This window comes from Panthera tigris, chromosome A1, assembly GCF_018350195.1.
Source record: "Panthera tigris isolate Pti1 chromosome A1, P.tigris_Pti1_mat1.1, whole genome shotgun sequence".
Classification (NCBI taxonomy): Eukaryota; Metazoa; Chordata; class Mammalia; order Carnivora; family Felidae; genus Panthera; species Panthera tigris.
In genome coordinates, this window is record NC_056660.1 from 7,769,407 (window position 1) to 7,786,057 (window position 16,651).

The window sequence follows — 16,651 nt, forward strand, 5'->3', positions numbered from 1 at the left end:
CAGAAAATAGTTCTAGCGTCTTTGGGAATTCATCTCATAGCCGGGACACTGCAGGCTCAGCTCCCGGTGCCCCTGTGGCGATGTGCTCGTGTCGTGTGTACCTTGGCGCGGTGATGCTAGCTGGCTAGACCGCGACAGGGGCGGAGAGGGGCCGGGGCTCGGTGGGGTCCCTTCACGCACCTGCACGGAGCTCCGGTGCTGGGGCAACTAGCCAGGCAGCCTTGCGGGGCCTTTCTTAGAACTGTCACCAAGTAGGAGAGATCTTTCCACTAGAGGGCGCAGTGGGAGTAAACAGCCGCCAGAGGAAGGAGCCACAGGGGAGATGGGGGGACAGACTCCGTTGGGGGGGTACCGGGCTCCTGACCCCTGGCGAGGGAGCACTGCGGGCGGGTCGGAAGGCCTCAGCACAGGTACCCAGGGCCTGACAACAGGTGAACTAGAATTCCTTGTTATCGTGTCTCCCGGAGGCAGTTAGAGTTGGTTCTGCTCAATCGGGGACTGACATTTTATTGGTTACAAGGCCTCTCCTGGGGACACACAGGCAGCGGGGAGAACAGCACTGGCAAGGGTATGGGGAGGAACGGGTTCAACAGATCTGCTCGTGGCTCAGCCCCTGGCAACACTCTCCGGGCAGCCTTCTTCCTCATCTTCCCAGGGGTCACAGCCTGGGCACCTGGGTCTGCAGGGACCAGAAACTCGAGCTGCCTCACCCCCTCCTTGACTCCCAATCTATGCTCCACTCAGCTTTGCTTATTGGTAACCACCTCCGTGAAATAAATAAAGGTCTAGGTACCGAGCTTTCGGGACTCTGGCAGAATACGGTGACATTTATTACAAAGAGTATTCAACGATCCTGGGGCATCCGTTTGGAAAATGAAACATCCCGTTTCGGGTTTTCCCTTCACTCTCTCTTTATATTCCTTTACCTTCCGAATATGAAATACGGACATGTGTTTTCCACGAAAACGCAAAGTTCCACCAACAGGGAGGCGACTCATTAAAAATAGCCAGAGTAGGAAGCAAAGCTTTCCAAACAAAGGATGCACAGACCCGAACGTTCCCGCCCTGCCCGGGTCCCTGGGGTGTGCCGTTGCCTTAGTTCTTTTGAAGCCAGTCCAGGACTTCGGGACTGAAGGGACTTTGCACTGCTCTCAGCCCAGGCCACCACTTTCCCCTTTTTCTTCTGGTCTCCCCCCCCACCCCTCCCCCCGCCCCTTCTCCCCCTGCTCTTCCCCCCTCTCCCCGTATATGCTGGTAGGGCACAAAAAAAGCTTTGCATGGGGGAGTCCAGAGAACTGGGATTTTTCTCCCCGACTTCACCTCTTGGAGGGTGAATCACTAAATCACTAAAAGTCAAGCGAATCGTAAGCCAATCACTTGACTTTTCCGGGCACATCTCTCATGGGGGGAGAGTGAACTAGCTGACCGCACGCATCCTTTCCAGCTTCAGGATCCTTTGTTTGCGGTAATCTCTACACCCAATGTGGGGTTTGAACTCAGGATCCTGGGGTCAAAAGTCACAGGCTTTACCTACTGAGCCAGTGAGGTACCCCTTCAGCTTCAAGATTCCAATTATTAGAGCGCGTGATTTAAAACTGGGAACACTATGTTCATGTATATATGGTTCCAAGTAGACCACCTGTGTCCTCGGTTGGGTCAGAGTTGGAGGGATGAGAGAATCGGCCAGTTGTCTGGCTGTTCTTATCTGCCTGTCCACGTGGCAGGTGGGTGTAATTCTTGGAGGTGTGGCACTTTATCCGTCATCCACATCGGTGGCATTCGGTGGGATTCTCCTTATCTTTCTATCTCGGTGGGCCAGTGATGACAGGGATAGGTAACACTTTGGGAATGCGTAGTGCAATAAAAAAAAAGTGATTCCCCCAATAGTGCCATGAGTTGGGTTCTGTTATTACCTCCGTTTAATAAATGAGGGAACTGAGATTGAGGGATTGAGTAACTTGTCCAAGGTCCCAGATTTTGAGCGGTGGAGACGGACAGGATGTATGATTCCAGAGTCTGCGTGTCCAACCACCACCCCGCATAGACTCATCACCAACGCTGCTGATCATCGGTTAATAATGTTGAACTATTGCTTCCCAAGCTGCTCCAGCCCAGAGAAGGACATGACACTGGGGGAACGGGTCACCCCGGCCAAGTTTTATTATACCTTCTCCGCCATTCAATAATCTTTTAAGCTTTGTTTGCCTTCAGGACTTAAAGCCTCGCGTCCCTTTTGTTACGTAGCTTTATTTTAGTGCGTCAGGCTGGCTCCGAGCTGACGTGCGTGGTGAGGGTTTGGGGAAGGCAGAGTCAGGGCAGAGCAAGGGAAGGACATGATTTCTCTGGCTCCATCACTGGCCTCTCGTTCACTAAAAAGTCACTCAGTTGATTGAGGCCTTAATTTCTCTAAAAAAATGGAGACAATTCTACTTGCCATCATCTTTCAAGAAACCAGTCGCCAAGTGATGTGTGCGTGTGCGTGTGTACGTGTGGAGAGAGAGAGGAAAAAACCGATCAAGATGCTTAGATAGGTATTTAGGTAGATGGCTGCTGAAGTTTAACCTCTATCGCTGCACATGCTGGGATTACATATTCTCTGCACTGCCCACAAAAAGTGTGACATATTAGCATGCAAGGAAAACTCAAAATAGGAAAAAAGCAGAGACTGGGTGCGAAGCTTGGTCATTCGTGGAAAAACAGAGATTTCTCATGCTTTAAGCTGCTATAGCCTAAACCTCCCAACCCTAAGCTCCTTACCTTGTTGAGAAAGAATAAGTCTCGTTTGCTCTTGAGGTAGTTGGACAGATTTCCGTATTTGCAATATTCAACGATCACCATCAGAGGCCCTGCAGGTCCAAACAGATGGCTTATCACTTGTCAGTTCTCCACGGTGATGGAGGCGCGGCCAGCTACGGCTGGGTCTCTAGCTGGAGCCTCCCGGCTCTTGGCTGTTTTCTGTACCCACGGCTCCTCGGAACAGGTACGTCTACCCGACTACCCTTCACCTCTACTCCTTTTGTTGAGCTTGGATAACACTCATGTGCACAGGTCTCTTGCATCTTTCTTTCTGGCTTAAGCAGCGATCGCACATCTACACGCGAGCACAAACCTTGCATCGGGGAAGACCAGAAGGTCTTCAGGAACATGCTGGCGTCCTCAGTCATCCCCACAGCCCTATCCCGGCTGCTTGCCTCAGTGGAGAAAACCTGTCTGAAGGGAATGGCCCCTCTGGTTGTCCCCCGCATCGCCTCCTCCTGAGATCCTCCCAGGAGGGATTCCTTTCTCTATGGGAAGCTTCAAGGAATACTCAACCTTCTGTCCATTACCTCAGCTCTGGCCACGTCCTGAGAGAAAAAATGCCCTTCACTTGACCTGGAGCCCATGGGAAGGGTCTAAAAGGGAATCTTTCTCTTTAGAACCTTTCAATTGACTGTACAGGGAAGGCATTTCTAGGAGGGGAGCACCTTTCTGTAAGTGGACAAGTTGTCTGCTCTGGACACGAGAGGCTATTTTTCAGGAGGTGCGGAGGAACGAGGAGAAAGAGCTACGTGTCAGACTCTGCTCTTAGGATGTGAATGGAGAGAGGGAGCGGTCCCTCCTTCTCGTTTACCTCCTTGCTTGGTACAGGCTCCCAGCAGGTTGACCACATTCAGATGGTGGCCAATGTGGGTCAAGATCTTGAGCTCAGTCATCAGAGCTTTGTACTCGCTGGCCGTGGCCCCCTCTGTGTGAGAAACAAGGAAGAGTCAAGGCGACAGGACAATGGGGCTCTTTCCGCTGGAGGCGGCATTCCTGCCCCCCATGCTTGCCGAGGCTCAGACGGTTGCTTCACTAACTTCCCCACATTCTGCAGCAAGGCCAGGTCTCCAGACTGTTTTCATTACTCCCTCCCTCCTGAGCCAACATCCTTTTGATTACAGTAAGCCCCAGAAGCAGTGGTGGGGTTAGTCACTGGGCATTTCCTCTTGGTGGACCTGGTCTGCTCAGCAATGCGCTGACTCAGAGCTGGGCACCTCGTGAAAGCGCCTTCCAAAGGCTTCCGCTCTGCAGAACCAGGCGCAGCAAGAACCTTCCAGACAGGGGATGTGCCCACACCTCCCCTCTTTTTCTCACTTTCCCCTCTTTGAAGAGTTACAAAGAAGGAGCACCAGGGGTCTGCAAGAGTGGAATGGCCACTTCTGTAAACATCTTTGCAATGTGTTATTTTCTCCCTATAACCTTTTCCTCCCTGGAGTCTGCAGGGTTATCTCAAATTGTGAGGATCCATAAGCATCTGCCTTCAACTCCATTCTCAGAGATAAACAACATCAGTCTAAGCATTAGCAGAGTCTAAAGCCTAAATTAAGTTTGTTCTGTTTTTTCTTTTCTTTCTTTTTTTTTTCTTCTTTTTTTGGTCTTTCTTATTGGTTAATCCGTAAGACTTTACAAAATTTAACAAATAAAGTCCTACAATCTTGCTGTAAAATATTCCAACAATATGATGTATATAGAGTAAAAAGTGAAAGCCACTCCAACCACATACCTCCCTAGATAGACCTTTTTCTATGTATTTACAAACATATATACCCACATAAAGGTCTTTTTTTGTTTACATGAGTCATAAAAAAAATATATATATATATATATATTTTTTTTTTTAATTTGCTTTTTTAATGTGTCAGAGACTTTTCCAATTCTTGTTAGTTGATTAATAGCATTCCTGGCATGTGAACGGTCTCCAGTTTTTTTTGTTTTCGTGTGTGGTTTCTATTTTTTTTTTTTCCCATTACAAATAACACTGTAGTAGATGGTGATGTGTAATCTTTCTACACATGTGCAAGTAAGTCTGTAGAACAGCCCTGGAAATGGCCAAAGCATGTGGATGGTATTTCGTAAGCACAAATCATTTTCAGATCATTTTCTAACTAATAACCAGATAAACTCTAGAAGCTTCCCAACAGGGTTGGGATTGGCTCAACAGGAGACGCACAACAAATATTTGTTAGAAAAATAAACACCGTGAATACGCTTCTCATTGCAGACATGGGCATAAGGCCCGAAAAGGTTAAAGGTTCTGCTCCAGGGTACTTTGAAAGAGCTTCTGACTCATGGCCTTTGTTTGACATTCTGTCTTTTCAATTTCTCCTAGAAACAGATGGCCAACCAATTCAAGCAAGAAAGCTGAATGAAAATGGTTTGGGGGGGATTTTATAGAGTGGGTGATTTGGCGATCTTTTTAAAATCCAGGCTAATGGCTTTAAAAAGATAAGCATTTTATCAAGACACCGTGTATGCTTTTTCTGTATTACGTACACTATGTTCTGCCGGCCTTTCAAATTTTTCAAGTCAGAATTCCCCTCCTCCGACTCATCAATCCTTCCAGGCATTTATGCCCCCTTGGCACAGGGGAAAACCCAGCTCTCTTGTTCAGACCGCTCTGTCCCCAGGCAGGTGTTACCTTGGATCCACATCAGACGAGTGCGGGCACAAGACCATCTCTGCTGGCGATGATGTGTGGTCGTAGGCAGGGAAATGGGACAAGCTGAGGAAGCAGACGCTTCCAGATGGAGCCCCGACTCAGCTCAAGGGTGGATATTAGAGTGCCTCCATAACTCGGATCAGGGCCATTTTAGGGTTTGGGGGCCACAGGCCGCCGGAGGCCGGGTCTAGACAGCCCCTCTTCTGCAGCACCGTGGTGGGGGGAGGGTAAGAGCGCTGCACTCAAACCCCTACTTTTGCCCTGGGGAGCTGTGGGGCCCAGCAGAGGTGATTTAACCTTTCTGGGCCATGTCTCCTCATCTGCAAAGTGGGGAAATAATATCTCCCTCACAAGGCTGCAGAGAGAAAAAGAAGAAGAATGGCAACCTCCTGTGGTTCAAGCTAATACATGAAGGCACTTAGTCTGGTGCCTTCTCACACAGAGGGCATATCGATGCCTCTTCTCTTCGGAGCCTGGGCCACGGGGTGTGGGGTGGCGTGCTGGAATGTAGGCATGCCACAGAAAGGCCTGCCATCCTCTGGGCAGTCCATTTGGAACAAAAGTCCGGATTTGTGGGCCTTGAGACTCCTTCCCTGGCTGCTTTCAGAGCAGAACTGTCAGGTTCCTTGGAGGGTTTTTATCAGAGCCTTTGCTTGACGAGGGCAGCCTTTTGAGGTGGAAGATATCATTGCCTGGGGCTCCTGCAAGAGGCCTACTTTTTGGTTTTAGAATCTTAACACGAGTGGGGCGCCCGGGTGGCTCAGTCGGTTAAGCGTCCGACTTCAGCTCCGGTCGCGATCTCACAGTCTGTGGGTTCGAGCCCCGCGTCGGGCTCTGTGCTGACAGCTCGGAGCCCAGAGCCGGCTTCCCATTTGTGTGTCTCCCTCTCTCTCTGCCCCTCCCCTGCTCATGCTCTGTCTCTGTCTCTCTCAAAAATAAACATTAAAAAAAAAAAAAATTAAAAAAAAAAAAGAATCTTAACACGAGTTGAAGTAACATAAAAATGCCATCACGAGTGAGGAAATGAAGTCTTTTCTATACTTCAGAAGACATCTGCATCCCTGAGATGTCTGATTTATACAGCTTTCCCCTATTCTCATTTTCATCTGTCTTGCGGGTGATCATGAATCACCATGCGATTTGGCCCTACTTCCCCAGGGCTTCTCTGAATGGTTGTGTCTTTCAACACCAGAAAGATTATCTATCTATCCATCTATGTAAATTTCTAAAGAGGAAATGTGTTGTGTTTGGGACCTGACGCTATCACACAGTTCAGAGTTCTGATGGTCTCAATTATTCTGGCTTCACGATTTCACTTTAGAGTTAGGTCAAGCCCCAGCTAAGCCGTTGGGATTTACAACCCACAGCCGATTTCCCCTTAGAATGTCCTCGTGGATCCCTCCAAAATCTTGAACCTGTGGTTACAGTGAGCTTAAATCCCTGGTAGTTTCGAGCCTGAGATGTGAGAGGAGAAAGATCTTGGAGGTGACAGAAATCATTTTCCCGTGGACAGTGCTGGATGGTTTCATCTACAGGGTTGATTCAGCGCTCTTGCTGGCCTGATAGAAAACTCCCGAAGCCAAGGGGCTCCCAGCAGTAAAGACAGTGGTGTAGCCTGAGCAGAAGTAGCTTGTGTCTGTTCCCAGGCCATAGCTAACGTGTACCAGTGTTTTGGGAATCTAGTGGGTCGGCCGAAACCCAAACTACAGCCTCCGTACCTTTCAGCATTTTTACAGCCACAGTCCGGCACGTGGGGGATTTCTTAATGCCAAATGCGGATGCTTGAACCACTTTTCCGAAAGCCCCTCTTCCGAGTGACTTGCCTGCAATGAAAAGAAGACACTGATTTGTTTGCCAAGCCAGCAGGAGGAGGACAAGTCTTTTTCGGGAAGAAGGTGCCTTTTGACCTATGTGTGTATGTGAGCCGTGTAGCTTTGAATGGAATCTCCAACAAACTGAGCCCAAAAGAGTCAAAGTAAGGGACACACTTCTGGGGTAGCTTTCTTCCGCCTCCTCACTGGGCTTCTGAGGGGCCGTTATCCTTTGCAGCTAGGCCAGGCCCCTAGGATGCATTTGGTGTGGGTGGGTGACCAATTTCCTCTTCACAAAATCCTCCCAGGGGGGCGGGGGTCTCTTCCATTGTTTAATAACTTTATTACCAAGACCTCCCTTTGTTTAACCTAAGCCCCTTTTCTTGCCTCTGAAGGTCATTTCTTCTGATCTGTCTTCAGCAGAAAGGAAGAAACCAGAGAATGGGGGTTACTGCTATTGGCTATCATAATGCTCCACAGCTAGAAAAAAATCACTAAGTCATTTCTCAGACTTGCTTGCCAGCCAAGATATTCTAACATGTCCTTACATGATGTACAGGCCTTCGTGGCTCAGCACACGAGTCTATCAACCAACCACCGGTAGTTAATTGGTTTAAGCTGCAGAGAAATGGTTGCCAAACGCAGTAAGAAAGTAAGGTTTCTTTCGTGGGACCTGTTATGTTCCGCCGTAACAGCTGTTTTAACACGTTTCTTTCCTCACCCGTAAATGAGACCACTTGACTCAGAGGGGCACCTGCCACGTGGGAATGTTCCCAGGACCTAGCTCAGCGCTGGGTGCAGAGAAGGCCCCTTGTGCATGAATGCAGAATGAAGAGCAGCGATTTGGGAACTTGGGAGACGCTCAAAGCAGTCACGGGTAACTAGAGGAACCCCCCTGTCCCCAGTGGGTCGGAGACGGTGAGGGCGATGCTCCGTGAAGAGCACACACCGCCCCCCACCCCCCCACCCCCCGGAATACCTCAGTCCCCTTTTATATCAGGGGACTTTCTCTTGCACCATCAGGAAACAGGTAGCTGAATACAGCCTGGAGAAAAAGTACACCTCAAGCAGGATATGGCAAAAGGAAGAGTGAACCAAAGAAGTCACTCTTGTTTGGTTCTTGGTTAGGGAAAAAATAGCCAACAGAATGCCTCTGGTCACAAGTAAATCCCGGTAGGGAGAGTAATTTAACACTCCTCCCTCAGCCTAGTCCTCTTTATCTGACTGTTCTGCTGAGGCACCTTCAGTGAGTTAACGAACCAACCTTCCGTCCCGTCCTTACACTCCAATCCCTTCCCCCCAAGAGACATAGGTGCGTGTTTGTTTCTAAGATTCTTGTGAAGTTTGCCTGCTTCCTTATCACATTACAACTTTATCCTTCTAGGCACGATGACTCAGTCACATAGGTGACTTCCCCCTGCCCCTGCTTAGCATCTTCCGCTCCTACCAATCCCCCGAGGCCATCTAGTCAGGACACAGGAAAAATTCGTTTGCCCGTGTAATCAGAAGAGCCTCTTTGTCGCTATCTCTTTGCCTCTATCTCCTGGGGACAGACAGGAGGGAACATTGGTGACGCGACTTGCTTTTTCTCTGGTCAAAATGCCCCTGGTAGCGACGGGGAAAGGTCATTCCTCCTAGAGTGCGCACCATGGACAGGGACAGAGTCTCTGCTTCCTCCTTCAGCTAAAACTGTCCATGAAGTAGACCAGGATGGGGACTCTAGGTTGAAATAAAAGTGCCTTGGGTGGACCCTGCAGGACCGGGACGTGGAAATCACATACAGAATGAGTACCAGTGGCTACCTTCTCCAGACTTGTAAAGATCGGTGTATTCTGGTTAAAGGCTTGCCCCTTGCTGTTTTAGGGCAAAAGAACGTGTTTCTTCTGCAGCGTCTTCTACTGTCTAATAGGAAAAGTGTCCCGAGCCTGACAAATATCAAGATGATCTCTATCTCAGGGACACCTCTCCACATACCGTGAAGACCCTTGCTGCTTGGGGGGCAGGCAGAACCCTTTTCCCTTCCACGGCCTCAGCCCACACGCGTTCCCTCCTTAGCCATCACGGCACACTTCATTTTCACTGGTGTTTGGGGAGTTTGCTTCTGTCAGTGAGAATAAGCTCGTTCTCACTTGGCTTCCCTCGGCCTTTCCATCTTTTTTCTCTCGGAAGCCTGACTGCTGCCTCATAAAACAGCATGAAGCTATTACGGGCTCTTTGATCATCTGATGCCTCGGAATCCTTTGGCGGACCCACTGTTCCAGCTTCAGGGGAGCCAGGCTTGACCTTGCCTGATCCTTCTTTTCCCTTAAAATCCTCCTCGGTGTTACCCAAATGCCACTGACTGGCTTGTGAAAGAGCTAGGTCACTGCCATACCATGAAAGGCTATTGGAACCTCCTCCAAGAATGTCCTTGACCGGCCAGGGCCCCGGGGACACTCCGGGGAGGGTGCAAGGCGCCACTGCCACGCAGAGCTGGTCTTCCAAGAGGCAACACCTGCCTGGGCGCCGTCCACTTGCAAATTCCAGACTCCTTGTGTTGTGGCCTATATTAGGCAATGCTCACTTTATTTCGCAGTAGAAGATGCATTGTCTGACATTATCCCACCTCCCGTGATAAAATGGTAAGAGCTGAATTCTCCCTGACGTTTAGCGAGGAACCACTAACGAAACAGATTCCTTTTGTTCCTGGATTTCAGGAATTTCAACGAGAGCAGCACTTTTGAGCCAAACTCCTACTGCATCTATCAGGTACCATAAATTCTGACTTCTCTCAACAGTGCTGCTAATAGTTACCGACAGAGTCCACACAGCTGAAAAAAAATCAGATGCGACTTGTCTGTGTATTTCCCCACACAGTGTATTCTTCTGTGTGTGTTTATAGCCCCATTATAACTCTGCCCATCAAACCAGCTTTTTCTCTCCATCCATCCAGACAGAATCTTGGTTACTGTCACTTGCCAGACATTACTTCAGATTACTTTCTGTCATGTATTTGGCTTACGAACCAAAAAATCTTGGGCCTTTTGCCCCCATGCTAGTAGGGGGAGCCTTCTTCTGGCCCTTGCAGCCACACTCTGCATTGAAAGACACAGTGAGCTGACTTGACACCCTTTCTCTCACCCATCAAAGACACTCCCATCCACATGAGCCAAATCATGACATCTGGCATCTCCAGGAAGGAAGAGATCCATAAGAAAGGTCTTCAGCAAGGAGAATCTCCTGAAACGGGATTATCTAAACCCACAGAGCCCCAGGGGAAATCTGGTGGAAGGATTAGCAGTGTCCCTCAGTGTGATATAGATCACAGGGATAGATACCAGGCGAAGGAGTGAAGAGATGGGATGAACAGCTCATCTGTCCTATACAGGAAGAAGCATGTCTGATGGTGACTAATAACTCTGGAAAGCAACGTGGCCTGAGAATGGCTTACGGTTGTGGGAAAATTATCTCAGTTCCTTGCCAAGGTCACTGAGGGGCTGGGCTAGCTGCCATATAATTTAGACTTGCAGAAGGAACTCATCTATGTACCACCTGCCCTTAACGACTCTAAATTCAGTTGATATTTCCACCCCCCCCCCACACCCACCCATCAGCAGCCATTGCTGGCTTTTGCCTGTCTCTCCAGCTTCTTACTGATTTCCAGTTTTCTTCCCCAAGCCAAACAGAACATACTCTTGGGGCCAAGTATCCTTTCTCATGTAAGAAGAAACCTAAGTGGAATCATTTCAAGGCCCGAGCTGTGGGGGGAGGGGAGGCAACGCAGTTGAATTTAAAACAACAGGCTCTTTTGCCGAGGGTGACAAGATCCAGGAACACTGGGTCCACGAGTTGGGTTCCTAGTTCCAATTATTAATGATTCTGGCACACACAGAGCGACTGGAAATTTTTCAGAAGCCACTATCCAAAAATTTTGGGCAAGAGTAATCGCGGCTCCTTTTGTTCTGTACTACTGAGGGCTGGAGATCGATTTGCATTGTGATGTCTGAGCTGGGAGGGGTGGGGGGGACTTGGGGGCGAGCTGAGGGAAAGCACGGTTGCCTGATGTTTACAGCATCTATGCTACCTGGGAAACAACAGCCCGTGCTCTTCAAACCTGAAACGCTAATGACCCCTAGCACTTTCTTCTCTGTCTGGACATCCTGACACCCAGGAAAACTCAGAGTATCTAATCTGTGGATTTGTGCAGAGGGGTTTTTTGACCCACAGCCTTCAAGGGCACTGACGCGTTCACCAAAGGTTTGATTGGGCTGTTCCTTGCCATCTTGAATTGTGTTCTAGGTTACAAATTTCTAAGTCCCCCAAAAGGTCATTAAGGGTGCCTGTGGTTGTAAGCTTCCTGATGGAACTCATCTCTGCCCTTCACCTGTCTCCTTTTGTGGCTACCTCCTTCACCCTCTGAGGCAAGACACTCAGACGCCTTTGCACCCCCGCGGCTTAGACGGGTGTCTGCTGCTCAGAGAAGGTGCTGGGAAAGTGTTCGGAGAAGGAGCAGGTGCCCTGTCCCCTTGTACTGCTGTCCCAGCACTGTTAGGATTGTCTACCCCAGTGCCCATCTCCCTTGCTAGTCTGTGAGCAGCTGGAGGGTAGAACCCGAGTCTAGTTGACTTTTGCAGCCCTCAAACCACACGTTTTGCACGTTTAGGAATCTGTTGAACAAACACATTACCCAGTTTGAGTCTCTCCCGGGCAAACTCCCACTTGCTGGCATCATAAGGGAGCCGCTCACACTGCTCGTCCAGGGGGACTTCGTCTGGGTCCATTATAATCGATAGGTAGTCAGTCTTTATTTCCGAGGAAGACTGAGAAAGAAAGAGATCGCGACGTCACTATCAAGGAAACAACTTACAAAACAAAAACCCGGATGCCCAATTTAAAACAGTACCTGGCAACACCTGCTGCTCGTTGAAACCGGGTGGTTGGGTACAGAAAGTCCCCCTCTGCATACGCACATGCACATCACACTTGGGTGTGCAACTCCCACTAAACAAGCCCTTACGGTTCTCACGCGGCTTCTCGGTAGACTGGCTTCACCGCACTGCCCAGATAACACGTGCCCAGGTTCTCCAGTGACCTGGGTGCTTGTTCTTAGACAATTATCATATGATAGTCCTTCTCCAAAAAAGCATAAACGTCACTCCAAACGACTGACTGAACATACCTCTCCATGGCCATTCTGCACAAGCAGGAGCATACGTCACAAGGTGACAAGTGGGATTGAGGCTTTTCAGCATTTGCAACAATGGCGAAGTGAACCCAGGAGCCCTGGGACGGTTAAGAGGCATATTTCCTGTGAAGTGTTTAAATCTACTCAGAAGTCCTGGCCCCTTGGTTGCTGCAGCTGCCCGGAAAAACTATAGGGTCCGTCAGTGAGAACACAGTAAGATTTACCTCCGATAAGAAACAGAAGTTGATTATTTCAAAGGCCAAGGGGTAAATTGGGTCTGAGATTCAAACACGGCCATGTCCTGATCGCGTTCGGCATCAGTAGGACGTCAAACAAGGCGGGTGTCTCCCTTCAGGCGCTTACTTTATCTTGGCAAGGCACATCGAGCCCAGAAAATATCCTTTATTTCAGGTCACAGATGAGTGGATTTGCATTTAGTGTCTTAGAGTCATAGCAGTGGGTGTACTGCCTGTTCATTCGGTGTAGAATTGATGATGGCATTTCTGTGGGCAGGACAGAAAGGAAGTATGCTTGCCCACATAAGGTGGGCTTTGATCAGCCTCGCCGAGGAGTCGCATAAGCTGCGTTTCAATGAGTTTCGGGCCCGTCCTGCGTTGCCCTTCCCTCAGCAGGACCAGAGTTCAGGAGAGAAGACACCCTCTCCATACACACCATGTCACGCTCGCCCACATTCTTCAGCTCTAACTCACCCTGCCCCGGGCTGTCACAGCTCACCTCATCCATCACTTGCAATCGGTCTCCTACTCACAGGAATTATCACTAAAACGTGTGACAAATCGCTCAAAGCAGAAAGACTGGCCCGGCCTCCACGACGAGGGGAAAACAGAGAAGGATGTGGAGCACATTCGTCACCAGCTACATTTGCCATCGGTGCCAGTCTTGTCGGGGCCAGCCCGTCGGACACTGGTGTGAGTCTGTAAGACTGGAAAGGAATACAAACCCCTATCCCAGCGTGCCGGGTGTGCGCTAGAGAAGCCGCTGGAAGAGGTTTCATGAGTACACTTTTCTATGTCCAGTCGAAACAGTCCGACGAGAAACAATCTCCCATCTTCCAAGGGCACAGGACAGCGAGAGCCCAACAAGGGACATCTCACTTTCCGGAGAGCGCGTGGGGAGCTGGGAAGGGGTGTTGAGAGCGAGGCAAGGGGCCGGGCAAAGAGAGACAATCTCCCCATCTGGCACCTACGGAATTTTATGGTTTATCTCAATCAGGCAGGTGAGAGGCAACACCACACAAGTGGTTGAGGAGAGTAGGATCGTAGAATCTTAGTCGGCAAATATTTATTCTTCTGATTGACACTAACACTGAGCAGCTACTAGGTGTTTGGCATGGAGGTTGCACAGCTAAGCGCTTTCAGAGGCCAGGCATTGAGGCTGGCGGGCCGGATCTGAGTCACAGATCAACTCTGGACCAGCACATAACCTTGGCAAGTTGCTTAACCCTTCTCAACCTAGTTTCCTTATCTGTGAAATAGTGATAACGACAGTCCTTATCTCCTAGGGCTGTTGTGAATATTATGTGAAATAATCCATGCCAAGCTGTTAGAACAAGGTGCGGTATACAGTAAGCATCAATCAACGATCCACGTTAGCCGTAACTGTAACACTGGCCTATTGCAGGGTGGGGATTAAAAGGATAACGTCCGGTCCGTATCCACAGGAATTCACTTGCGGTTTCGAGAAACCACATGGAAATAGTTTTTGAGGACTTGTATCTCCTTGCCTCCTACGATTAATCACCTTTCAAATTTTATAAGCATTCCCTTCTGGAGAGAGAATCCTTTCTTGCTCTCATCCTTTCTTATTGAACTCAAGGTTTCAGATTTTTAGAAATACTAGGGCCATCTTCAATTTAGTCCCAATTCACCTTTCCAGTTTTATTTCCACTCTGCCCCTCTGTGCTCCTCCCCTAATCTGGGGCGTGGGGAGGAGTGTGGTGGGCTGCATTTTTCTGCTGCTTTCCTTCCAGCTGCAACCTTCAAACTCTTTCTCTAAACCTCACTCTCTCTGAAGTTTTTCTCTCTGTCCCTCCTTTGTGGCCTCCGAACGGGCCTTCCAGATTTGGCGGGTCTAATCTATTTGGCAAGTTTGATCCATTTCCCTTTATGATGTCTCTCCCCTGTCAATGCCACTGTGTGGCCTCCGTTTCCTTCTAAAGCAGTGTGGCCTTAGCTGTCACATCTCAAAACCCATCATTCCACACGGCGGACTCCTGATGGTACCTATTCACCACGGAGGACGCCTACTGTCCTCGCCTCTCATTTCAACGGCTATGAAGGACACCTTGTTGGTTTTGGTTACAAGTCTAGGTAAGGTTGAACGACCTTGGTTCAAAACTCAGCTCCCACTCTAACCAGCTTTGCGACTTTGGGCAAGTTATTTTACCTCTCTGAGGCTCACTTTCTCTCTCTATAAAATGGGAATAATAGTATGTCTTACCTCTTTGCCTTTTTTGGAAGAATTACCGGAGACACCACATAAAAAAGCTTGTCCTAAGACATGACACGATAATAAGGGCTGATAAATCTCTAGAAATGGAGGAGGCCTCCTTGATGCTTTTCAAGTTCTGTTTTACGTGCGAAATAGCTCTGGATCCTAATCACTTGGACGAAGCTCATATCATTTCTTAGTTGGACTCCTATAAAGTCTTCGGCGAAAGTTCGTCTCTACTCACTCTTGCCTCCTCTGGTCCATTCTCACAGCAGCCAAAATTCTCTTTCCAGACGCAAATCTCTTACACTTAGGATTGCCTGCCTTTGTTGCACAACACCCCTTCCCGCCCTCGCCCTCACGCCCCCCAGACTTCCTTTCACTTCCAGAATACAGACTACCTTTCTTACTGTCTCACCCGGCTTTACAGCCCCTCCTCTTTGGCCTCACCTCCTACCCAGTTCCCATGCTGCAGCCACGCTGGCCTCCGTGAGTCTCTCTTTCCCGCGGGGTCCCGGCCCTGCCCCGGCCTCTCACAGGCTCTTCTGTCTGCCTGCAACACTCTTCCCTCCCTTCTCTGCCCGACCACCTCCTTACACATCTTTCAGTCCGCTGCCTCTAACGGCAGTCTCACATTTGTCTGTGAAACGGAGTAAAGCCAGTCTCCTCTCCAGTAAATATTTGAGGCACGGATGGGTGAAGGACCGTTGGCTCCTTAGCCCATAGAACTTCAGAGAAGCACGTGGTGCTGCAGGCTGAATGACAGAAATCTGACGTCCTGCGTTCCAGCCTGACCCCCCCCCACTGAAGAACTGAGTTGTATGGTGGGGCTCCGAGAGCTCGGAACCACAGTGCCCTTGTTGGTGCGGAGAGGCAAGTCGGAGGACAGTCTTTATTTTGCATTCGCCTCTGCATGTCTTAGCAGAGAATAAGGAAATAAAGACTGCGCAGGTCTCGTGTTGAATTGAAAGGTTTTATCACACATTTTTATATCAAAGGTATCCCCTCTGTTCCTGGGAAACAGTCATCTATTCACCGCTCGAGCTTTTTCTCTCGATACTACGGGTGATGGTTGAGAGGCATTTTAACGATTCATTCCGGGTGTTCCCCAGGTCAGAGACCGAAAGAAGAGGGAAGGAGACTAGAGGCTAACGTGTGTTGAGTGCCGGGTCTAGATGCGAGACGAGCGTTTTCGAGTTTTACGTAAACAGGAGCGCAGAACTTCATACGAACCGTTCTTACCCTTTTCAGTTTTCGGATAAAGAGCGTTAACAGGAGCCAGAAGAGGGTTGCAGCCACACAGGTGCACGTCAGAGTGATTAGCTCCAGGTTAGACTTGTCCGAGGTTCCTGGAGGGAGAAAAACAAGATGGTCCTCAACAAGCACCATCAAACAGAGGGTCTTTGTGATTCTACAGAACAGGTCCAAATGCCCCTAAATGGTTCGCCAAGGCGCATGCAGCCTGGCGGCTCAAGGGTTGGCCTCTAGGACCGGTCTTCCCTCACCTTCCGAGTCCAGCAGGGTGCATGATATTTACCATATTAAGCTCACGCAGAAATTAAAGGGAGTTTCAGAAATTCTGTGGCTGAGCTCGCAAACGTCGTAATCCCAGAAATAGCTACTTCAAAATCCGAGGAGAAATTAAAGAACAATTTTTTTTAATGTTTATTTTATTTTTGAGAGACACAGAATGCGAACGGGAGAGACACAGAAGAGAGAGGGAGACACAGAATCCGAAGTGGGCTCCAGGCTCCGAGCTGTCAGCAC

The 16,651-nt window shown here is 49.2% G+C and overlaps 1 protein-coding gene across 1 annotated transcript in view; it reads right to left on the reverse strand.

Moving 5' to 3' along the window:
* FLT1 (fms related receptor tyrosine kinase 1) overlaps positions 1 to 16,651 on the reverse strand; it is a 171,589-nt gene that overhangs the window by 21,213 nt on the left and 133,725 nt on the right. The window contains exons 16-20 of the mRNA XM_042988867.1: positions 16,127 to 16,233; positions 11,936 to 12,068; positions 7,177 to 7,281; positions 3,611 to 3,724; positions 2,758 to 2,846 (exon numbers count right to left, since the gene is read on the reverse strand). Coding sequence (XP_042844801.1) covers positions 2,758 to 2,846; positions 3,611 to 3,724; positions 7,177 to 7,281; positions 11,936 to 12,068; positions 16,127 to 16,233 — 548 coding nt within the window. The remainder of the gene's footprint in view (positions 1 to 2,757; positions 2,847 to 3,610; positions 3,725 to 7,176; positions 7,282 to 11,935; positions 12,069 to 16,126; positions 16,234 to 16,651) is intronic.